The 26,325-nt window shown below is 39.1% G+C and overlaps 1 protein-coding gene across 1 annotated transcript in view; it reads left to right on the top strand.

The window, feature by feature from the left end:
- The window catches only part of LOC149940280 (uncharacterized), a 66,918-nt gene that overhangs the window by 10,934 nt on the left and 29,659 nt on the right, over positions 1–26,325 (top strand). The window contains exon 2 of the mRNA XM_090176924.1: positions 12,265–12,582. Coding sequence (XP_090033050.1) covers positions 12,265–12,582 — 318 coding nt within the window. The remainder of the gene's footprint in view (positions 1–12,264; positions 12,583–26,325) is intronic.

The raw sequence follows: 26,325 nt of genomic DNA, 5'->3' as shown, positions 1-26,325 counted from the left end.
TTGACCCTTTTCTCATTGTTTGTCGAGTCTTATAGAAACTAATTAGCTAGGACCCACCGCTTTCGAGCTATGACTGAACTGGATTTTAACTAGCTTATTGAAAATTGGGCTACTTAAAACTTTAAGTTGTTCGATTATGAGACTTTCACGATGATATCCGGATATGTAGATTCCGTACTTTCGAATATGAAAGTCAAATGTATTTATTTAATCCATGGTCTAATTTCCCAAAGGCACGAAATTGGGAAGGAAAATTAATCGCGTCGGTAAACCAAAGATTTATGAAACGAAAGAGATATTGCGTGTAAATGTTCCAGATTTCAGGTACAAGAAAAGTATTATTTTTGAAATTTTAACAAGCGACCAACATTTTTTGATTAATTGTTAAATAATTTCGTGAACGTCAAACTTGTCGCGTAATATCTGTGAAATTTGGCACCAAAATTCTTTTTGAATGTAGTTGAGATTCCCCTTATTTTTAGAGGTATATCGATAATAAATCGCATATTTTGTTTAATGGTCTGCTGTGTTGTTTTAACTATCGCTTCCCGCAATAACACCAATGGAGATTCTGGCTAATGGTACGATATTTGTACGAGCAAATGATGGACAAATTCACGCGAATGATTTCAAAGTTGAGAGGTGCAATTTCCCAGGGCCCGTGCACCTTAGGGGGGCCGCAGTGGCGTAATTTACAGCCCTGCATGGCCCGCGGCGTGGTTGGGCATCCGTAAAATATGGGATCCACCCAAGAAGATTCGGGGAAATGGTCCTCGTGATAGAAAGGGGCCCAAAACGAAATTCACTGGTAGAACCCAGAGATCTAAGTTACGTACGGATTCCACTTATAGCTAACTCAAGTATTATAGGCTGTTGGGGCCATTTGAAAGGGCCCGAGGTTTGAACACTTATCTCCCCAATTGCAAAATTATCTCCCTTAACAACGGTTCTCTTGGGGCCCGGAATAATTTGTTTCCCGGGGCCTGGGCCCGTTTTCGGGGGCCCTGGTTAAAATGGCCAAGAAGGTACGAGAAAAGCAGATAACTTTAGTATAGTTCTGTCAGTGAGGACGCGCGTAAGTTGTACAGGTAGCTGAGACGAGAGTCTTCACAACAGACTTGCCATTAGGTGCCGTCCGAGGGTAATTTACTATCAAATTAAATGATGGGATCCTCGAAATAAATCCTTCAGGACCCTCAATTTAAATTACAAATGTTTTAGGAAATTTCACAATATATTATAATTCATTTGCTTTTCATGTCGTTTATTTATTTAATTTTCACTCCCCCACGAGTGACAAATACCACTATTTTCAAATCTGCTCCACTAAACAGCGAATACGGCTCATTGTAAATCCGCGTATCTGAGGCAGGGAGCTTTCTGGAATGATGGTCCAAGCGAGAAAGGAGTGAGGGGGAATCTGTTTCCATCGTGACTGATCATATCAAACAATAGAACCGCTCTTAAGTAGAAGAATGAGCTTTCTTATAGTACGGTAATTGTTTGCGCAATCTTCTTCGTAATATTCTTTATTTTTTCAGTCTGAGAAAACAGCATTCATTTTTTATCGAGTAGCGTGTTTCATTGTTAGAAATCTTCAGGTCTCGAATATGAAGCTTGGTCATTTCTGACGCAACATTTTTCGATTATTATGAACCTATTTAATAGACGATATTATAAAGTCAGGTATGCTTGCTCAACTTGTTAAAATGGGATAACGAAATAGTACAGTTAAAGCCTACGGATGAATTCATAGGCTCTTTGGTGGGAAAGCTAATGGAAGTATAGTGGAAGGTGGCCTTTCCCATCAAAACAAGAAGGCCACGTTACTTTATTATATCGCCTATTGGGTGGTTTTTCAGGATTTTGATGGTACCTTTTGAGAGTAGTTTAATGGAATTTGATGGAGTTACTTGAAACTCGGGCCTAATTTTAGAATGATTTTGTGGCTTATTAAATTGAGTATGAACATCCCTATTTCTGGTGGATCAATAAATTTCACATTTCCGCCACCAGAATGAACCTTTTCGGAAAAAATTAGTTTTGAATATAGATTTCAATTAATATTGATCGTTTATTGGTTCCTATTTTACCCGATTTACCTAATAATGTCGGTGGATGTGTTGATTGTGCTCTGTCCATTAAGTAATTTATTTGCGGAGTGGTTATCACTTTCGCCTCGTAGCAAGAGGAGCCGGGTTCGATTCCACCTTGTGGCACTGGGTGAAAACTCGAACCTCTGACTTCTAAAATCTACCTGTTCCTTTCGTCTCCCGCGTGTTCCCAATTTCCACGTCTTTGTCCGCGTTGAACCTCGTTCGGTTAATAACGATACCGTTTTAGGAAAATCGTTTCCTTTAATATAAATGAGAGCCGCTTAGCATTCCAGTCACGTCCACGATCCACAAATCGGTCGATTCGCTCATTCAGTTTTCAATAAAACTGCCTTCGCCTTAAGTAATCGACGTACAATTTCCTCCTACGGCTCTAATAGTCGTACCGTTCCCAAATATTCTATTTTCGGTAGAAATAATTTGATAAATTTGGACGTACAAAAATCACCCTTTTACGCTAAAAATGGCAAATGATTATTTTTCCGGTTCACTAGTTTCAGACACGCGTTATTAGAAGCGCGTAAATAATACCAACTTCGTTCCAATCCGTATTGACAGCGCCGTTAACAATATCGCGGCTATGGCAATTACACGCCGATTGGTGCCAATCTAAGTTGACAGACGAGGAATAAAGAAAATTATCTTTTTTTTGTCGTAAGAAAATGGCGCGTTTTTTTGTAAGTAGAGGGGTCAATTATATCGAGCTTACGATTGGTGTGGTTCGCTTTACGGAGTTTTGTTTAGCGAGCAAACATTCCTGAAATAATAGAAGGGAACAAAAAATGTTGGAAACCTGGTGGGTGGCGAACCTTTATTATTTCGGCGGAACGCGGCGCCTCCTGGTGGACGTCGTTGGCGGCGGTGCTTCTCTTTGATGCTTTCACCGCCCCCCCCCCCTCGCTCACCTTTCTTCTGGCGAGGGCGAACACTGGATATTTCCACAAAAAAAGATGTCCTTTTGTGGATTCTGTAGAACGTTGACCAAAGAGATAAGATGCATTCTGTCACCGGTTCTATTTCGAAAAACAAAATATTTATTTCATTAAAATACACACAGTTTTTAGCCAAATATTTAATTAAAATGCACGCAGTTTTTAACACAGTATCTAATTAAAATAAACGACGTTTTTACATAATATTGAATTAAAATAAACGCAGTTTTTAACACAGTATCTAATTAAAATAAACGCAGTTTTTAACACAGTATTTAATTAAAATACACGCAGTTTTTAACACAGTATCTAATTAAAATAAACGCAGTTTTTAACACAGTATTTAATTAAAATACACGCAGTTTTTAACACAGTATTTAATTAAAATACACGCAGTTTTTAACACAGTATATAATTAAAATAAACGCAGTTTTTAACACAGTATTTAATTAAGATGCACGCAGTTTTTAACACAGTATCTAATTAAAATAAACGCAGTTTTTACAAAATATTTATTTAAAATCTACGCAGTTTCTACATAATATTTAATTAAAATGCACGAAATTAAAGAAATATATTTTATTAAAATTAACGGAGTAATACAAGTCAACTAGAGAACTTTTTCACTTTTGAATATATTACAGATATTGATGTTATTGGAATCGAATATATTATATTAGAAGTTTTGGATTTTCAATATTTTTTACCTAGTTTCAGAATTTATTAAATTTAAAATAATTAATTAATTAATTTTATTTTATTTGCATCTCTTAATAATGAAACGACGGTTCGTAAATTTTAAACGTTTGTTTAATTTTAAAAAAATATTAACGTTAATAATGTTGTTTTAAATTTAATACCATAGCAATATAATATTTATTTGATTATCATCTTAATTAATAATAAAGTTGTGTATTTTCTCGAGGAGGATTTAAATAAACTCTTAGTCATATTACAATTCCGATATCTAAATATAGTAAACGATTTCTTTAGTTTTGGCTAGAATATTTTTATCCTAATTTATTTTGATACGGAGCATTAAACTAATAAGAACTTGAATTGTTCCGTGTATTTTGGAGTGGTTCCAAATGAAGCCGCCAGAGGGTGATTCGTGTCGTAAGCGTTCCTTGAGTGAGCGCGCTTGTGTCGGCGGCCCAACCTTTGCCAATCGAGGCTGCAAAATCAAGAACGAAGCTGTCTCAATTTACGGTTTACTGAGACCTATTTTTAAGTAACCTTACAGCGGGCCCGGGCTTCGGTAACGCAATTATGGGTCCCTTGATAGATCAGTTATTAACTGAACGATTTCGGAGTGAAACCGGGGCCCCAGGCTGCTCGGGCCCTGGTAATTTGTACCAGGCATGGTTTCTAGTGTACAAATTACGAGTAATTGTAAGTTAAAAATTTTGACTTAATGTCAAATAAATTTGTCGAAAAATCGTTTAGGAAAAATGTATCGAAAAATTGTTTAGGAAAAATGTATCGAAAAATTGTTTAGGGAAATTTATCGAAAAATTGTTTAGGGAAATTAATAAAAAAACTGTTTAGGAAAATTAATCGAAAAATTGTTTAGGAAAATTAATCGAGAAATTGTTTAGGGAAATGTATCGAGAAATTGTTTAGGGAAATGTATCGAGAAATTGTTTAGGGAAATTTATCGAAAAATTGTTTAGGGAAATTTATATAAATGTTCACGGAAAACCTGTAAAAAACGAGGGAATTTGAATGTGAAGAAATGGTGGCACCCACAGTTAGGTAAAAGTAAATGCCACCCAGGTCGGCGTGAAATTGCGTCTGCGTTTCTGTAGTAGATTAAGTGTAACTGTTTCTCATGGCAAGGTACCCTAACTACCTTTCTCCCGGCGAGGCGGAAGGACCTGGCGGCGAAGTATTGAACTCCAGAGAGAGGGTCCAAGGTTCGCGTCAGTGTTCCGACGTCTGTGGCGGCGCTTATGGCTGATGAGTATGCGTCCCCACGCGTGTCCACGGCAATCGGAAAACAGCACGTTCTCATTTAACCGGGGAGGGAAGCGACGCCCCCCTCTACTTCCAATCTCGACGCTCTTCCTTATGTGGCTCAATCGGTTACCTGTGTTCTCAGAAATGACGCCTTCACGCCGCTAGATGGCCGACATTTGCCAATTTTGCGTACAAGATTTTGAATCTCAACTTGCTTTGGTTAACGCTAATAATAAGTGTGGGGAGCTGTTGTCTCGCTTGTCTCATGGTTGCCACAAAATGGGCCTAAAATGTCATGGAATTTTGAGAATTGGTAAAAAGTCGGGGAATTTTGAGAATTGGTAAAAAGTCGGGGAATTTGAGAATTGGTAAAAAGTCGGGGAATTTTGAGAATTGGTAAAAAGTCGGGGAATTTTGAGAATTGGTAAAAAGTCGGGGAATTTGAGAATTGGTAAAAAGTCGGGGAATTTGAGAATTGGTAAAAAGTCGGGGAATTTTAAGAATTGGTAATAAGTCGATGAATTTTAAGGATTGGTAATTAAGAATTGGTAAAAATTCGGGGAAATTTAAGGATTGGTAATTAAGAATTGGTAAAAAGTCAGGGAATTCGATTTAATTTTGACACTCTTTTAAGGTAATTTTACTCTAGATCTATGGAAAATTCTGTCATTTTTATTTATATCCTTGAATGGTTTTTTAACGTTGAAATATTTTTTGTACTGAAATATAAGTTTATTAAATTTATTAACTTCTGAAAAATGTAAAAGTTAAAAACTTTCTAATTTTCCCAAGCTGGGCAAGACTACTTTTATATTATAAAATCAACTATTTGTCGATTATTCGGCTACGCCAGATCAAGAATGCGTTTCTTGTAATAGATGGCGCTTGCTACGTTAGAAAGAAATCTTAGCACGTGGTAGCAGATGATTTTTCAATGTAGAAAATACTCCCTTTGTCTTCGTGGGGGCGTCTTGGGTGTGCTCCAACATTTGAATCTACTTCGTTGCAGCCGAGTGTACATTCAAGTAGTTGGGAAATATGGGCCACTGTCCGTGTGAAAGAACGTCGCGAGGAAATCGGAAGGAGGGTGGGGCTTACCATTCTCAGGTACTCGAATCCCCTTTGGCAGTGCCTGGACTAACCTTCGCGTGGCGGTATTTGGCGGGGTGATCACGCGCTCGCATTTCCGAATGCGAGCGCTATTTCTGGGCGTCGTCACGAGAATGAGCGATAGGCCTTTGTCGGAATTTTGATCGGGCTAATCAGTTAAGAGGGAAATTTGCGGATCCGCCTGTCGATCCGTAGCCGCCCACTCAGACGGGGTCGAAGGTTTCCTAATCCGCTCGGCCCTGCCTCCGACGACTGTGCCTTAAATACCCGGAAAGATCGTGGGAACCACTGTTCAATTTCAAAGCTTTGTGTCACTACTTGCGTTTCTCGGAGGGGATAATTTCCTTATTTTCAAACGCGATTTCACCTCTGACCCTTAAAAGACTACTAAATCAGCTCCTTTCTCTCATCATTTCGCGAAATTTTACACTTGTATTAACGCCAATCAATGTTAAAACTTTCTCACATAATTCTTATCACATTTCGTAAGTCTAGTGCTCGGATTTCGATTAATTTTTATCCATGAATAAAATAAGCTCGGCGATATTTAAATAACCAATAGCCTCTATTGATAAAAATACGCAGACCTGAAATGAGACATTTCATTAAAATTATAGTTATAGTTTTTAAGATATTATGGTTAATTACAATTAACTATTTAATTTAATTTAATTAAATATAGAAAACGTTGAAATGTCAGATTATGGTTAATTACAATTAACTATTTAAATTTAATTAAATTTCATGAAATATACCAAACCACAAAGTAGAAAATTTGGTTACGTTCAATTAATTATATAAAATAAATTTAATTAAATATACCGTGGAGTAGTGGATCTTACATTATATCTTAAAAATTGTAATTAGTCATTCAAAGAAATTATTAAACAGCTAGCAATCCTGATTTAAAATTTAATTTTGTTTAGCCAACTCTAATAAACATATTTATATTGGATCACCTAATTTATAACTTGAATTAATGACTTTAAAATCGCTTGATGATTTAGGCCTAAGGTGGTGCCTTGGCAGGGCCGGATTAAGACTTTATGGGGCCCTAGGCCCAAGTTAATTTCGGTGCCCCTTTCAATAGCGAGCGAAGCGAACTAGGCGCTTCCTCAATTTATAATTGAGAAATGGAAGTAAAATTAATTTTGCTGCCAGATTTAGTATGTCGTCAGGGGCTAGACGGCAGTCCGTCAGATAATGTGACAATCAAACGTTTTTGGTTCATAGGGGTGGACGCATTTACTAAAATAACCCAGGAAAATATTTTGTGAAAAGCAAATGATTAAAGTTTTGTACTTTTATTTTTTTCGAACCCTCTTGGTGCCCCTTGTAGGCTTGGCGCCCTAGGCCCAGGCCTATTCGGCCTATTGGTTAATCCGGCCCTGTGCCTTGGGTATTAGCTTAGCTGATTATACTAAACTAATAAAAGGACAGTTCTTGTACATAATTAAGAGTTTAAAATAATTAAAAACCACAGTTGTACAATTAAAAGGTTTTATTACAAAAAACACAGCTACGGCCGTTTCGACGCCAACACTTACGCGTGTTTGTTGCTCGATTCACATTTACTCTGTCTATTGTCTCTAACGAGATCTCATTTTTCGTTTCAATTGTATATTAGCCTGACGACGACGCTGGTGTTGGCGTCGAAACGGCCGTAGCTGGGTTTTTTGTAATAAAACCTTACTGGTTTTGAATTATTTTAATCTCTTAGCTGATTATTATTTTATTTTTATTTTTCTATTAAATCTGGTGTCAGAAATGTTTAACGCGTTGTTCATACTCCCTTTAACCCGGTTTCATAAACAAGACGATTTCCTGATCTAGAAGGGAATCATTTTTCAAATAATGGCGAGAATGCGCGCGATTCCAAGAGCGCGCGTAGTTCACCGCAATGTCTCCGCACTATTTTTATATTTGACAAAAAGTGGAGAAAACATTTAGGGCTGCGAGGGGCTAGTTTCCTTGATAAGGGAAAGCCCTCTTAAGATATAGGATAAAAAAATATCTCGGGGAAAAATATGAGCGGTGTACGGAAATTCTGAAACTTTGTCGCCATCATACAAGATCTAAGCTGGAAAATGTCGAGGTATGGGTCGCACATGGCACGCGCCGACTGACCCCCGCGCGCTCCGGAGGGGTGCCTGGGGGGGGGGGACTAGGACCCCTCCTCTTCGAAATACTCCGCGTCTCCGGCTGGCCAAGAATGGGATAAAAATAGCGAGTTTTGGGGGAAAATGTTGGAAAAAAAGAGCCCAAATTGAATGGATGGAAGAGGGGTGCAGTTGGACCCAGGCGAACCTCTCCTCATCCAGTCCCCGATATTTGGAAGTCTGAAAGACATAATTCCACGACTCGCATTTCGAGATGCCTGCTGTAACCGCGTGCGCTGTTTGAGATGGAAAATGCTCGCTCGGATGAAGATGGAGAGAGATTGCAGACTCCGGCGTTAGGGGGGGGGGGGGGGGGGCTCGACTCGAACGAACGAATTCGAACGCGCTCCGCGAATTAGAGGGATAATTTCTCTCTCTTCCGAAAAGCGGTTTCGAATTTCGTCGCGTTTCGAAAATGTGGCTCCTAAAATTTTCTCGCGGATATAAATATAATCGTATCTACAACCCCCGATATTCATTCATATTTTTAGTATACTGAGATTGTGACAATTTTTTTTTCGCCTCGACTTTTGTTATTAGAGTTTTTTTTTTGCCCCTCTCAGCTTCAGCTTCTTTGCTTCCGGTTTTTGGTGATTTCGCGCTTTCGAAAAGCGCCACCTATGGCCCTCTTATTCGCTTTAACAAGGAGTCGTCTTATTTGAAGGTGACAAGGTGATACTCCTACGCTTCTGTGTGACATCGGCCTTTGAATTTTACTAGTTTCTCCCAGCGTTTTAAAACGTGTAAATAAGATAGAATTAATTAAATTAATTAATCGTAGAACAGTGATCGACCTTAATTAAAATGTATGATACGAATCAACTTGGGTAAATTTACTCATTTATTAAAATTTAATTTAACAATATTATATTTAAATGTTCAATTTACACGAAGTAACTTAGTTAATTGTAATAAACTAACACTTATTTAAGGCTTAAAGGCCGACTACATAGTTTTTCGGTTTACTCATGTCTTTCACTGGAAGCTGACTCGCTGCAAGACACTTATGCAAGCAACCAACTTCCAGTGAGAAACAGAGTACACCGAATAAATATGTAGTCGGCCTTTAAGGTAAATAGTATTTTTTAAGTGATCAAATACATCGTTACATCGATTACGTGTATCTGTATTATTGAAACTAAATTAAAGAGGTACCAACCATTGAACCACGCGTAATGAATAAAGATTTAAATCTCATCGCGCAGATTCCGTATCCGGACTTAACTCTTTTTCTGAATTATGCCACGCGTGTCGCGAAACGAATCGGCGAATTGAAACGCTGAGACCTTGGATAGATATCTTCAATTTACAGTTAGTGTCTAAGACATCAAACAGTACCGCTATTGACTAGTCAATGCCCAAGTCCTCTGATCATACTCGAGTGATCGTAATTTTTACCGGTATTTCAAAATATTTGTCACTTCAAAGAAAATATTAAAAATATTCAAAATTTCCGAGCATTCAGTTTTTCGACATTCACAGCGGGAATAATTATAATTTGCTGGAAATTAGTAAAAAACAATCTTCTTTTATTATATTTCCCCGGAGTGGTAATTTACAAAGAGCGGCATTTTTGGATCTCAAACCGGAAACTTCATTTTTCCACCCGTGCAGAATGGCAACGCGTATAGTTAATTAAATAATTTGGGAAAAAAAGTGTTGAAAACCTTGGACGAACGCGCGAATTAAATCGGTGGATACGCGATAATTAGTATACCTAAATAATTTAAACATAATTACGTAATTGCGATTATATCCCTCGAATGAGAAATATTCCGCCTCGGCAATTATTCATTTCGGCTATTTAGCCGCGTCTTCAAAAGCAGCGGCTCGACCCCCGCCGCGGGTCCCATTAAGCGAGGAAAGGAATCGAAAATTCAAATTCGCCATAAAAACGCGAATTAGCGACGCGCCGACAACAAAAGAGCGCTGCTCGAAATAGGGTTTTTTTTCGTCGTTTTGGGCGAGATGAGAGGCAAAATTACCCCGTGCGCTATCCTAATTGCGCCAACATCGCCGCACGACCGCGTAGTAATGAAAAATAACGATTAGGCCTACACCTAAAAATCCAATTAGCCATATTCGTCTCGCGGCGAAAGGGAACCAGGGTCCGCCCTGGCATTGTCACCCAAGGGCGGACCGATATCGAGTCTTTCGGGACCTCGGACGACCCCAGCGCCGAATGTCGTCGGGATGCGGAACCTAGGAGCGACAAACGCGAGGAGAACGCGGCTAGCCTTTAAACACACTAACGCAGTGTTGCGTACAAATTTCATTGGACGAACCTTTACGCCGAACGTTTTACGGAAAGGGGGAAGACAATTTCCGATTTTTTCCCTTCCGACGGCAGCAGGCGCTAAAGCGTCTAACCAATGAAAACTGTACGCGAGAAAATGCGCGACTTTTAACGGGTTGCGTTCTTCTTGCGTGGGGTGCTGTGTTGGTCGCTCCCAGGTGGAACCTTTCTTCCAACCGCGTCTTCTGGTGACGCGTGGGCTCCCCGGCATGCGTCATAATGAAAGGCGTTCGGCGCGAGTGGCTCGTTGGGCCCCGCACGTGGGATCACCTTCCTTCGATAAGCGTTGAAATGTCTGTTTTTCGGAAATATGTAAATATAGAGACGATGAGTGAGGCTACAAGAATTCTTGGGAAGCGGGAAGGGCCTACCTGCCAACAAACCTCATTAAGCTCAGCCAAGTTGCGATACTTCAACTTCTAATAATACCCGAGACACCACCTTATGCTCACAATGCGTAGGAGGGTGGTTCAGTTTGATATTTTGACGTGGTATTTTTAGTCAATAACGAAATGGTACTGACGTCACGCGGGTCATCTGATATCCATAGATCGTCTGCTGGTTTTAATAATAATCAGCTAGGCTAATAGCCTTGGCACCACCTTGGGCCCAAGTCATCGAGCTACGTTTAATGCCTTTTAACCAGGTGGCCGGGTTACAACGCGTAGGAGGGTGGTGGCAAGCCCTTCATGCCACGCGAGCCGAAAGCTCCCTACACTCACTATTACCGTTAAGGCTGGTTTTAACTAGGGGAAAAACACCATGACGGTGAACGTCGACGCTAAAATTCCCGTTAGGCGTAATGCAATATGTTTGCGTCGACTGTCCCCGTCGCGGCGTTTTTGCCCTAGTGGAAACCAGCCTTAAACCTCCGCAAGTGTTTATGGAAAGGGAAAAGCGAAGGGATTTCCTCGAACCAGTGAGGACAGAACCCGCAAACTCAACGTATCGGAATTGCCACAATCTGGGGTAGAACCCGGATCCTCTCGCTTAGTGTTGCCAGATTGTGGTAAATTTCCAAAAATTGTGGGCATTTTTAGGGATCATTTTGGCTCTGTGGGGAAAAGGTAATTTTTGTTCAAAAATCTTGATTTTGTGGGAATTTTCATGCCTATCAACAGAAAGCCCAAAATTATCTAGAGCAGTGTATTTTCGTGAATATTGGGATTTTATAAATTATATAAAGGAGACGCCTCCTAATACTACAATCAGCCAAAATGTTGAAAAATTGGAATTTCAATAAAATTTTATTTAAAAAAATTATCTCACAATAGTTTTTTAAAATTATGGCATGTTTTCCATTGAGTTTTCGTTTGGGGGCGGGGCTAAATAGGAGTGTGCGAAATCGTGGGAAATTTACTATCCAGCAATGGGAATTTCCACTTTCGCACATTGGCAACACTGCTCTCGCTGCGACGCGAAAGAACTAACCCCTCCACTTAGCGTTTTTACCGAGGGGTCGGACACTTGCCATTATTTTGTACGGGATATCGGGCTTTCGTAGAGATTTTGGCGATTTTATCATTACTTTTTGAAGTGATTTTGGGATTTCAATGTTAATTTACTATAGAGAGAGTCGAAAGATTTTGCGATTTTAGACAAAGTGTACGGGATTTTGGTAAATGTCCGACCCCTTGCTTTTTACTTAGTTTTGAAATGATGATTAACCCTCGTGTATGTTTGTATTCGGGCAGGTCACAGGTGGCTTCACTGCCTAGCATTCCGGGGCCAAGCGACTCGGGCCGAGCGGCCGCGGGGGCCTCGGCATGATAGCGGAGGCGAGTGTGGCCCCGCCAGCGGGTTCCGGGAGAAGCGCCCTCAACACCACAGCCACAGGCAACACCACTACCACGAGCTCCAAAAACAGCAGCCTTTACCCGCCTCCGCCTCATGTTCTACTAAAACTGACTCTACGACGACAGTGACGACGACGTCATCGATGACGACAAGCACAATGTTCCCGCCTTTCATCTTCCTGCTGCTCCTCGCTTCCACAGTCTTCAGGATAGCGGGTATGTCCACCTTTTCGCTACTCTTTCTGTTACTCTCAATTGTTAAGCTCTAATATTACCATTTTGCTTTAAGACCCAATAAAATTTATAATTATTACAATACTATATCTAAAATGGTTAATATTTACTATTTATTAAAATATAATTATTAATCTACTGGTTCATCCAAAATGGTTCGAATTTGCAACTCGAAATGGAATAGAAATTGATATGAAATTGAGAGTTTATGTGAAGTATTTCCTAGTTTTAGTTACTCCTAGAGGGTTACCACAGTACCTGGAAAACCTGGAATTCCTGGAAAACCTGGAATTCCTGGAAAAGTCGGGGAATTTTAAATATTAGTCTAAAAATCAGCGAAATGTCAGGGAATTTAATTTCGGTTGCAAATAGGAAACTTTTTCTAAAATATAGGTTTAAAAAATCTTCGCACTAAATAAGTCAGGGAAAATCTCCGGAGGTGGTCAGGGAAAACCTGGAAAAGTCAGGGAATTTGATCGTGAAAAAACCGTGGCAACCCTGTAATGAATTAGTATTTTCTTTGGACGTTAAACTCGTTAAAAAGTCATACTGATAATATTTTGTTTGGCTAGTTATATCGATATTAGTTTTATTGAAAAAAAACACATATAAATCACAAAAAAGTAAGGAATATTCAAACACGTGTAGGAGTTCATCCTGTTGCGTACTTGAAAAGAACTTGCCAATAATTTAAATTACAATTGAACCTAGACTCCTCGAAAATACGTCTTCTCTAAGTAATTCGTGAAGTCCACCTCGGGTATGACATCTGTTCCCAATTACTCGCGTAATTTATTTCGCTTTCCAGAAGTGCCCGCGGTAAACAAGCAATTTCCCCGCGCTGAGCCGAGATGATGGATAACGAGCTTCGATCTAGTCCCCTTCCGTTACTCGACCCCAAAATGGCAGCGCGTGTTCAGTTACTGCACTTTTTTGGGGGTATTCGGAGAGGTCTTCGGGTTTATTTATTGATTCGCGCGAGGCTCTTACGAAGATAACTTGAATCTTATTTACCCATTTCCCGCTTATTATTACTTGCAGTGTTTCGAAGTGGCCAAAAGTGGTAAATACCGACATGGCGAATAATACTTTTACTGGCTAATAGGTCAAATAGTGGAAAATAATAAATTTTAATAAAAATAAAAAACACACCAAAGGAAAAATATTTTTGTACTATTTTAGTCAAATATACTGGATTATTTGCCAGGTTTTTGGCTAGAAACTCAATTATAGGCCAATCTAGTTATTTCTTTTAGCTATTTCTCAACGATTTATGCTGAGTTTGAATTTGTCTGCTATAAGGTGTTTTTAAAGGTTCTTTTGTGAAAAACTGAAACATTATTTCACATGTAAGTGATGCTACATATCTGAAAGATATTATTTACATCATTTAAATGCATTTACTGATTTATTAGTCACTTTTGTCCATATTTACCACTTTTTGCCATTGACATGGACTTTATTCTAAAAAAGTGACATTTAGGTAGCACTGATTACTTGCACGTGCAACTTGGGATTATGTTATACTAACTTCAATTAAATAGTCAGATACGCGATAGGACTCTTGATAATCAATTTTCATTTGTGATTTAAATCGTTTATTACAATTGTGTCTCTGACAACGGGTAAAAGTAGGTCCTATAACAATACCAAATTCAGACGAAATAAAATATAATTAAGATTAAATTACATTTAACTAAAGTTATTTAATAATTTTGTCGAGCCATAAAACGATTTACAGTTAAATGAATAAATATAAAATTTAAATCAATAAAAATTAGTGTTGTAAATCGGAAAATTTTCCGGAAAAAATAAAAGTTTTCATTCCATGATTAGTCTAATATATTGTTTGCAAATCTAAATAAAGCGGAATTTTTGGCTAATTTTTTCGAATCTGAAAGTAAATATAAACCTGTACACTTTTAAACTGATTAACAATGTAACACTGTTAATATTTTGTAGTATGTTTACTGATATTAGACATTTTATATCGGTAAAAAGTTAAAAACATTTAAAATACACATTACTTTTTAAAGGTTTTTAATTTTATTTTTCCGGAAAATTAACAACACTAATAAAAATCAACCACCCTGGTATTGCTAAAAAGGATGTTTTTTTCAAAACTTGGTTTTTAAATTAACTTTAATTCTAGACTTGTATTTATGGCTAAAATACCTTCAGTACTCTGTATTTCCCTATTTACGCGGGACCTTCATAAAAAGGAAATTCGGATTCTGCTGGATTCCAAACACGTTACAATACATGCCCCATACCAGGGGACGTAATATCCACGAACGCTCCAGTTTATTTTGAACTTCTACAACAGGGCCCGGTAATTTAAATCTAGCCCCCCCCCCGTGATTCTTTTCAACATCCTTTTTGTGGAAACAGGTCATATGTCGTCGCTCGGGCCTTGGCCGCTGCTTCTGGCGCGCGTCTTTCGTCGTGGCACGCGCTGGGGGACGCTGCCTATGCCGACCCCCCCACTCCAACGACGCTCTCGCTCTACTTCGCGCGCGTCGATGTATATATCTATACGTACGAGTGTGCGTATGTACCGTGCTATACTTTGGAAAGCGTACGGTAGTGTTTTGAACTCGGGGTCGGCAGGGGGCAGCTCGGTAGCTTACAATTCGACAGGAAACGCGTGCTGCTGTCCACGTGAGCTGCGAGAACGGAGGATAAAGAGGGAATCGCAGCTGCCCTCGACGCGAAATTTATTTTTTTCATTCGGAGGGAGAACATTTTGTCTTTTAAAGCGTCTCGTTTTAAACGGGGGGAGAAATAAAAAAATATTCTCGCCCCCCTTTTTCCCCCGAGGGAGGGCGCCACGTTGTTTGTCCGTCTCTGAAGTCCACCTTCGAGTAATAAAACTGCGGAGTCCGGATGTGCCGGCTGCCTCAATCGCCCGCTTTGTAATCGGAACCGTCTTGGCGCGCGCCCGGACCTGGCCACCCTCGACTTCTCAGATGAGTTCTTCAGCTTACGAGGACTGAAATTTTACTTCCCCTCTTCAGTTCACGTCCCCCTGTTTTGCTGAATATTGGTATTTGGCAGCGTGACGTCACGCCGTACCTTTGGCTATGGCCGCCATGCTGGTAATCTTTTTTTTTTTCAAATGCTAAAAGCATGGGTGACGTATTATATACGTCACGCTGTCATGTCCCTATTGATATTTTTTATATCTGATCAAAGGTGCATTTTACATGGTAACCACACTTCCTATATTTTTAATGTTTTCCTATGACTTCCTATAATTACACTGTTGTCCTATTTTTTTCGTATATTTGTGGAAATTTGTAGGCTCCACCTGTTGCAATTACGTCTTATAATATCAGAATTTACAAAGTTAGAAAGGTATATCAGAATTTGCAAAGTTATAAAGATGGTTAGGAATTTTAGGAATATTTGTTCGTTCAGCCCATTATTAAATCAAATTCCCTTTAGAAGTCATGGAACCTATATTTTCCCGTAATTTTAATTGGCGAATTAAGTTAAAACCACTTTAACTATGGCATAAAAAGATTTAATTATAATAATTTAATATCTAAAGAACAACGATTTTAATTATTTTTATTAAAAAGTATTGTGTAATTAAAGTGGTTTTAACTTAATTTTACTTAATTACAACCTTTACTAAATATTCATTTATACATATTTTCAGAGCAGCAAAATTACTAATTAATAACGTTGATTAAAGGAAATAAATCTAAAAATCTCTCTGCTAACACGTACGATATAATTTAACCTAAACACTAAAAGTAGATTTGAAAAATATCCGATACATTTTAAATGCCCTTTTACGAATTATTATAGTTATTTCTATCCTAAACCTTGTTTCTAATAATTTAATCTTAATTATTTGGAAAATATCATTTACACAGTGACTTTAGGGTTTGCGCTTTAAATCGAAAATATTTGTACGACGTCACTATATCCGGTGCATTCAAAATGATCATTCAGAAATTACTATTTCGAGTGCATTAATTACTCTATTACGTTGAAGGCCCCCGAAATTAGACGCTTCAACTCTCTCCGTCGTCGTAATTTCATTCGGGGAATGCCTGTACTTTAGAGAAAGTGCTGTAGTCCCAAACAATAAAATCGCAACGTTATAATTTGTTGGGCGGCGAGGATCGGGACCTCGACGCTATAATTACGTGGTTTTAATAGCCGGCATCGTCCTGGAAATCGGGTCACCCGTAATCCGGCCACCGAACGAGGTCACCTTTCGTGTTCACTTTCTCACTCGCAGCATCCCAGCGATAAGAAATAACCTAGAATTTAGCGGCTAAACAATGGTTGGTCATAGGCGCATCCAATGGGCCCCTAATTTATGTTATCCTTCTTGGCCCTGTTACGACACCCCAGCGCCATTGACTGCTGTTTTTTACCTCTCCGAGGGGACTTTGTACCCTAGGAGGGGTTATACAACCACCATGTCTGTCTGTGGGTCTGTCTGTCAGGCCTGCGAAAGCGTTCGCATTTTCGGGGCAAAGGGTAATCACTGCGTACCCAGTTTCTTCGAATCAGGGAAAAGGTTTTTCCAAAAGCGCCCTCTTTTTGTTATTGGGTGTAGTATAATTTTTTAATCGGCCGGGATTCGAACCCGAGCCCTCTTGCACGACAGGTGAGCGTTCTACCGCAGAACCACGGATACAGTTACGCTTCACAAAAATTATAAACTCTTCCGAGGAGAGGTATATTTTGGCTTGCCAACTTGTTTATCTTTGTCGTCGAACCCGACAACTCGAAGATACGCGTTAATTCCGCCGTTTTTTAGCAAGGGTGTCTGCGGTGGACGGCAATTGAAACATTTACATCGATTTCCCTCTTGGGGTTTTTTTCTCCGAGTTATAATGTCCGTTTCAAATGTTAATTGAGTGCCTCGTTTCCGGCGAACGTTCGACGTTCCCCCCGTGGGGTCATTTTTGATTTGGTGGTTCGTGTAATGTGGTTAGTGTTACACGGATATCGCGCCAAATATCTTAGTTTTTAGAAATATTTGTGGTTCGATTACCATCGGGTCCCTGTCCTTCCGGAGGCAATGGACAAATTACCATTCCAATCCATTAGCTTCAGCGTGAGTGCTGTCCATACCGAATTAGTCACGGAGAAGACATTGACCGGTAATAGCTTAACCACAATTTCCACCAAGCAAAGCGCGTCCAATTTATGTTTTCTACAAACTTAAAAGTCTTGTAAATTTTTAAGCTATTTTATTAATTTTATTTCTTAATTTTTATATCTGATATTCTTACAATTAATTACCTCAAAAAGTATAGGGTGTATTCTCGTGACGTCATCATCACTGTAGTGGAAGGCTAGTGTCATCCGCCTTTCCCCCATAACTATCTACCTTAGAGCAATGGCTGCCATATTCTCGTGAATACCACCATTTATTTTTCAAATTGGCATATTTTCTAGTACATATATATGTACTAGAAAATATGCCAATTTTAAAAATAATTGGTTTTGGTTTAAAGCAGATTAGCTTGGTCTAACCTTTTTGTCATTTGTTTTACATGGTGGCCAAAACTTTCAAAAATCAGGGAAATTGGAAAATATAAAAAAAAACCCCTAAAAAATCGGGGAAAAGTTTGGGAATTTTTAGACTGTGTACAAAGTCAGGGTAGGGTCAGGGAATTCAATTTTATTTTGGAAATGTTTTGAAAGTAATTTTACTACAGTTCTGTGCCAATTTCTGTGATTATTAATTAGTTTGTTAAAAATTGTGATTATTCATAATATTTTTTTTGTTAAAACATAACTTGTATACAAAAATATAAGTTGTGAAAGTTACAAGTAAAATTTCTAAATTTAGGCAGACAAAGGTCAGGTAATTTGAATCGGAAAGAATGGTGGCCACCCTGTTTTAAATCAATTGAAATAATTTCCAATTTATCGTTATTTTTAAAAAGAGATATTTAACATAGTCGGTATTTCTAAGAGGGGAAAATTACCACTTGAAAATAGGGGGAAATTACAAGGTTTTTCACATCCGCTCCGAGCGAAGGATTCGCCACTCCAGAGTCGGGAAGTCATTGTGTACTACGCAAATTTAATCCGTATAATTTCCGATGGTGGAGAGCTCTATTACTTTCCGGGGTCTCCGCGTTTTCCTTATTGGGACCCCGGAGAAGGTAACCCCCCCCCCCCGTTGCGGTGCAGCCGAAACAATATCGCGTCGACGAACAATGTGAATTGTCGGCGGCCGCCTTGATTGATATTTCCCTTTTCCGTTTTCGCATGCTACTCATTGTTTGCTCCAAAAGACGCAATTTCCCGAATTCTCGCACCGATTCGACAAATCAGCCGCCATTGACGCGCCGGGCAGTCACCTACCCCCCTCCCCACTCCCACACCTCGAAACGGACCGATTTTATTTTATTACCATTATTTTTTCATTATATACTTGTTTATTTTTCTTTTACTTAGCTTTTAGCTTAGCAACGACCGCGTAATTTACAGACTGTAGCTCGTGCTTGTGAAGAATTATTTGGCCCAATCTAAAATGTATTTGTAAATACTTGGGAAGACTATTTCTAATCAAACTAACCATTAAAAAATTACTAAATAAAAACACGAATTATTGCGTGGTTTAAAAAGGTTCAGTCTTGACAATGGCACCAGTGGCGTAACGACAACGTTTGGGCCCCCCCCCGCATGATATCAAAGGGGCCCTTTAGTACAATTTTCGTAGCAAAAAATTAATTCTTAAGACGAAAGGGCCCCCTATTTTGTGAAAATGTCATGGGCCCCCCCGCGGTCGCGGGCTCTGCGGGTCCCTAGTTACGCCACTGAATGGCACTAACAATGCCGAAACTAGTCGACAAAAATTTTATTATATGAATACCTTAATTATGCAATAAAAAGTCTTTTTAAACTCACGCAATAATTCGTGTTTTTATTTAGTAATTTTATAATCAAACTAACCATTTCGAATTTGTAAAATATTTCGGGTCTGTGTTTGTGTGTCATCAATAATCTGTTTCACTAATACCCACTAAACATCTTACTATATAGCTAACAATGTTACAACTCGAAAACAGGCCAATGTTATCTCAGACTTACCAAATTAAAATGTGGGCGATTGGGCTTGTTGATAAGCGTTGGGGATTATTTGCGAATTCGCTTTCTCATATGAATGATTTACTGCTTTGGGAAGCGCGTGGGTGACTCCCAATCGTTTCTCTCTCTCTTAATTATATCTAGTTAACGCGCCTTCGATCGCTTCTTAGCTCCGCCGCGTCCTTGCGAACATTTCCCATTCGGTGTTGCCAGGCGGACGATAATTATCGTACTCGTCGATCATTTCGATACAGTTTTTGGGGCCGTGCAATAATTGGCACCTCGTTCTATAAGATACGAGCAACAAACGCCAGGATAACGCAGCTAGCCTTTAAACACGCTAACGCAGTTTTGTGTACAAATTTAATTGGACGAACCTTCACGCTGAACGTATTATGGAAAGGGGGAAGACAATTCCCGATTTTTCCACTTCCGATGGCAGCAGGCGCTAAAGCGTCTATGAAAACTGTACGCAATAAAATACACCACTTTTAGTTTTAACGGGTTGCGTTCTCCTTGTGTGGGGTGCTGTGTTTGTTGCTCCTAGCTATAAGGTACCTTATTTTCCATAATTCAACCAGATTTTCCGAATAATGTTGTAACTATGAAAACAATTTTTGGTTTTAATTAAGAACTTTTTAAATATTTAATTTGACCATGTTTAACGCCAATTTTCCATAAATTCAACGCACGATATTTGTTTTTCTGAAATTGATATTATAATTAGTTTTTGGGCACCTGGCAACACGGCTCCAAATGATAGCGGAATCACTCAACGAGTAATACGAACCAAACGTCTACCTTACTCTTTCATATTTATCTTACGCTTTAAGTCGTAAGAACTATTTTTCTCGAGTAGGGTTTTAATCTAACAGACCGTAAGATTAGATAGTTGGAAAAAAAAATTCTCAGGTTCGCGATAGTAACAACTGAAATTTTACGAATGAAATAAATAACATAATGTTGCAGCTTGTAAACCCTAAATGTTACGAGTCGGTGTGATATTAACTTAGTATGGATATCGAAAGGATTCTGCGGATCCAGATTTTAGAGACTGGTTTATTGGCTCTGTACTTTGTAGGTAACTAAACCAATATTTTATATTTATTAATTCGAAATTAGTAGTTTTAAGGGTTTTAAAATATTGAATACTTATTTATCGGTTTCTATTGTGTAGTTTTAATACGGGGATGACTTGTTTAAAACACCTTGGACAACAGAATTTTATTTGCTTCGATTCATTCAAACCTGTTACCAAAACTCAAATCCAAAATTATTTGAGGTTGATTTTTATATTATTATTGATTGATATCTTTCAAATCGGTCTGAAAAATCTTAACTGTTAAACGTTTCAAAATATTTTTGGTTGGTCAACATTTTGAAATATAATATTAACAAATCTTCAATGTCTCTTTTACGTAGCGGTTACTAGTTCCAAGAATTGTAGAAGTCGAAACTAATAATAAATGATATTGGGCTTGTTTATTAATTCCCACTGGGCGATAATGAACTTAATTAACTCGGTAACTTTAAATTTAAGAAGTTCTCGCGGAAGAGATCGGTGCCATCCCCGCCACTAATTAACGAAGTTTGTGTTTACAAAGAAACACAACGCGTGTTCAAAGAAGGGTCGAGATTTGTCACCCAAATATGTCCTGACAAAAAGATCCCGTTGCCAAGAGAAACAATTGAACGCGGAATTAACTTCCTTGAAAATGAGACCCCCAAATATAATGAGAAAGCGTTAAGAATATTTTGTCCGTACAGTGATGCCTTTTGTTTTTTTTTTTGGCCAACCAGGGAGGGGTTAAAATATTTGCGGGGCACTCAGTCGAAGCGACGTAAAAGGGGGATGCAGATACTAATCCCCCCCCCCCCCGATGGTAGATCTGTTTCGTTAGCGATTGTTTTAACATTATTGCTAAGGTCATTCACTTGGGGTTTATTTTGTAGCGAAAGGCGGGTCGTAAATTAATAAAAATGATATTTTCTCCACGCGTAAGGACCCTCCGTATCGTAATTGGTGGAAAAAATAAGTTTGTTTTTCGTCTCGAGAACGTTCTAATTAAGTTTTGTTTATCTCAGCTCAATTTCTAAATAATGTCGAACACTTTGTTCCCCTCTCGGCTCATCCCACTTTTAGAAATATTCCGCCGTCATACGTTTAACTAATTGGTGGTTTTGTTCGAAAAGCGCTTTTTCTGGTTGCTTATCTCTTAATCAGAGTGTTATCGTACATCCTGCGTTGCGTATGTTGACGTTGCAATCCAATCTTAGGAATGCATTTTAATTATCTTTTGGGGAAAAAAGTACACCGTCAAACGTTTGCGTGACTGTTTTACCCTATTAAATACTTTTAATTTTAGGTTCTGAGCATGTTGGATATTGTTACTAAGAAAATCCTATTGGTGGTAGAATTTAAATTCTAATTTCGTAACTTCCTAGTGTACCATGTTTCTGCTCTCAATCCTAATTGAATCAATATACTTAATTCTATATGCATAAATTCGTTTTCCCATGGACGGGACCATTATAATCGTGATTATCAACACGCAATAGTTGATTTAAAAAAATGTCTTTACGCTTGCCCAGCTTGTTGAAATGTTGCCCTGGAATAGTTCAGCCAATGCCTAAGAATGAGTTCATAAGCTCTTTAGTGGGAGATAAAACGGATCCACAGCTGAAGCGGGAAGGCAACATTACAACAATATGGCCAAGGTTATTTTATTAAAAGAACTATTGCCAAACAAGATGCGGATTTTACTTCGGATATTTATTGAATTAAATTAAATTTAATCATTATAGCTGAGCAAACTAAGCAATTACAGGTCACGTGTAGTCCCTGAAATATTAACTTGAGCGCTCGCCGATCCAATTTCGACCTTAGCAAATGTCAATGGTGACAGCCATGGCTCGCGCGAAAGCCCTGTTCAGAAGGGGGAAGGGGTATTTGGGACGCGGGCACTTGCGTTTAAGAAACTGATACTATCGGCAGATGGCGTTGGAGGAGTATTTGCGCTTCAAAATTGGTGGCGGGGCGCGGATTCCAGAAAGCGACATAGCGCGCTGGCCAAGCTGCTCGCCTGTGGCCATGCTTCCGACTTATTTTCGCGTGCCACATGTCTCGTTCGTTGTAGGCGTTTGACGAGATGACGTACTGCCGTGTCTCCCCTTCCGACCCGCCCCCTTGGACCCTCTGCGTCTGGTCCTACACACGCGCTCTGTTCCGATATTTTCCAAATGCCTTCAATGCTCCTGCATAGTTATGATTGCCATTCTGTTTAGATTCCTATCACTGCGTACCTTTGCGCATGGCCGCCATTTTGTGCGGAATTCACACCACGTTTTGTACTTTAAGCTTAGTGTAGGAGCACTGAAAAGGGTTTTCCGGTAGCCTCAGAGATGTCACAGGATGTGGAACAATTCCTTCAATAAACTAATAGGCGATACTATAAAGTAAATTTCGTATTAACCATCTTGTTAACAAAATCACGTGACTACCATATTACAGCCAACTTCGATTCGGTAACTCGTGTTCATAGTTGGCCGTGCGACGTTAAAGAAAAAATAATTCCTTACAGATACTGCAGACAGCTAATTAACTTACACTTCTCTATTACAAAATGTTTCAAATAATTATAATAAATAGATAATTTAGACGAATCGATCGAAATTTTAACAACCATTAGCAAAAAAAATTTCTTAGGATAGATGGCGCTGCAGTTCTCCACAAAGTCACGTGACTACCATCTTTTCAGCCCTCTGGAGTCTGGACTTTATAGTTTCGTCCATTGGTCAAAACAACTCTCACAACCCAAAGTGACTTTGGTGAGGTGCTTGTCATTACTTTCACGTCACAGGTCACGAAACAAAACGTCACACGATCCGGTTAAATAAACACGTGACCGAAAAGAGCGTCCTAATGTCATGGCTGACCTATACGCGTTACCATGGCATCGTACACAAGCCACACCGACGAGTAAGCTACGGATAATAACATTATAGAAACTCTCCTTATCAGAACTTAACCCAAACTAAATCCTGTTTGTGACGTTTTGAACCACGTGACCGCCATTGAAATATACAGGCGGAAGTAAGGAAACGGATGTTCCGTCCAAATGCAGAGTTGCCAGGTAAAAATGTTAATTTTCGGCCCCCCAACTTTCAACATGGGTACACTAAGTGGTTTAAATCTTATTTCCTCATTATGGGTCTATTAACTACGGAAAACAAGATGACGAAATTTGTAGCCCATGAAACCTAGGAGCAACAAACGCTAGCTAGCTTTTAAACACGCTAACGCAGTGCTGTGTACAACTTTCATTGAGCAAGCCATTACACCGAACGTTTTACGGGCGGGGGGGAAGACAATTTCCGTATTTTCCCCTTCTGACGTCAGCAGGCGCTAACGCGTCTAACCAATGAAAAATGTACGCGAGAAAATGCACGACTTTTGACGGGTCGCGTTCTCCTTGTGTGGGGTGCTGTGTTTGTTGCTCCTAGACGAAACCAATACTACGTCTAATCACTTATCGTCACCACTAATTTCTTACTTTCGAATTGTTTGTAAAATATAGTAAATTTCAATCGCGTTGAAAATAAGGAAAATTTTCAAAGGAAAACGCCACCCTCTCCATCCATAGGGCGACTCTGAAGACGCGCAGACTCGGTTCCACTTCGGAGGGGCTTAATCCCCAACGGGGGGGTCGATTCCAACTTACCGCCAGTGGGGAGATCTAGAGGCTTGAATAGTCGGTTGGCGCGTGCGTCGTGCGTCTTCTTAGGGCAGCCATTATGTAAAAGTTCGATTCCAGGGGGAGTTGGTGTCGGGGCAGTCGCGGCCACAGCTGCGCAACGGGAAACCGTCAGCTGCGCCTCTAGCGGCACCTGTTGATTCCCCGCAACACACCGCCTTATTACTCTCTCTCTGTTTCAGGTTCACTGACCTTTGCTACCGGGACCTCCGATTGGGCCCCCCTCCTCGATTGCCGTCGAAATATATTGGCTTCTTATCCGTTGTTTTTTCGAGCGCGCCAAGTATTGCGCAACATCCCCGCCTTTTATTTAAAAAATAAAGACTACTAAAACGATCTCGAATATGAGGCCTGCCACGAGGCGCTGCTTGTAATTGAGACGTCGTCGGAGAGGGGTTTGCGCCAATCGACGACGCATCCACTCCGGAACAACCCTTTGATAGATTCTGGGTATTAGTGGTATGTTTCTTTTACACGGTATCGGGAAAACATAGAATTCTTTTAAAAGTCAAAGTCAGGGAATTTGAATATGGGTATAAAAATCACGGAAAAGTCAGGGAATTTTAAAAATTAGTCTGAAAGTCAGGGAATTTTAAAAATTAGTCCTAAAAGTCAGGGAATTTTAAACATTAGTCTTAAAAGTCAGGGAATTTTAAACATTAGTCTTAAAAGTCAGGGAATTTTAAACATTAGTCTTAAAAGTCAGGGAATTTTAAACATTAGTCTTAAAAGTCAGGGAATTTTAAACATTAGTCTTAAAAGTCAGGGAATTTTAAACATTAGTCTTAAAAGTCAGGGAATTTTAAACATTAGTCTTAAAAGTCAGGGAATTTTAAACATTAGTCTTAAAAGTCAGGGAATTTTAAACATTAGTCTTAAAAGTCAGGGAATTTTAAACATTAGTCTTAAAAGTCGGGGAATTTTAAACATTAGTCTTAAAAGTCGGGGAATTTTAAACATTAGTCTTAAAAGTCGGGGAATTTTAAACATTAGTCTTAAAAGTCGGGGAATTTTAAACATTAGTCTGAAAAGGCAGGGAATTTTAAACATTAGTCTGAAAAGGCAGGGAATTTTAAACATAAGTCTAAAAGGCGGGGAATTTTAAACATTAGTCTAAAAATCAGGGAAATGTCAGGGAATTTAATTTCGGTGGCAAATAGGAAATTTCTACTAAAATATTGGTTAAAAAATACCAAATCTTGACACAAAATAAGGCAGGGAAAATCTCCGGAGATGGTCAGGGAAATCCTGAAAAAGTCAGGGAATTTGATTGTGAAAAAAACTGTGGCAACCCTGTTTTAACGGGAATGCACTTTTAAATTTTAACTCCTGATAGTCTTTTGAGACGAAGTTAAAAAACCACTCGATTTAGTAACTTAAAGCTTATTATACCGAAATAAATAATAACGTCACTAAGGGTATTAAATGTTTCCTAGAGGGAATATGACTTTCACCGCGAATTCATATTTATGCCACTAGGTTTAACAGAAGCTATAGGTATCATTGACGCTAGTTACATCGCACCCGATTAGGCCTACTTACATAAAAAAGGCAATTTTCATTCTACCCAAATAGGCCTACTTATATCGTAAGAGAGATTAACGCGCTTCTGAAACGCGTTCGACTCGTTCGCTTTTCCGTACGTCATCAACCGAATGAAAGAGGTCTATTATTAATATTTCTCCGTCGATTGGTAAGTTGTCACGCTGGTTTTGTAAACTCGGTAAAAGACTCGAGTGGTGTAATTGGAGAGATCCTCGTAATGGTGGATTTTTAATAACCCTCTTTTGGTCCATCGCTCGAAAAGGGGGAAGAGAACGCAATTTTGAATGGGCCCTTCGTTTGGTTGGCGGGCTCGTGGCAGTCGCAGGATGTTAACGCGCATAAATCACGGATACAA

This window comes from Leiobunum rupestre, chromosome 6 (genome assembly GCF_980474605.1).
Source record: "Leiobunum rupestre chromosome 6, qqLeiRupe1.1.hap1, whole genome shotgun sequence".
NCBI classification, from domain to species: domain Eukaryota; kingdom Metazoa; phylum Arthropoda; class Arachnida; order Opiliones; family Sclerosomatidae; genus Leiobunum; species Leiobunum rupestre.
Note: the sequence above shows the minus strand (reverse complement) of the source record. Positions and strands in the feature narration are given on the sequence as shown.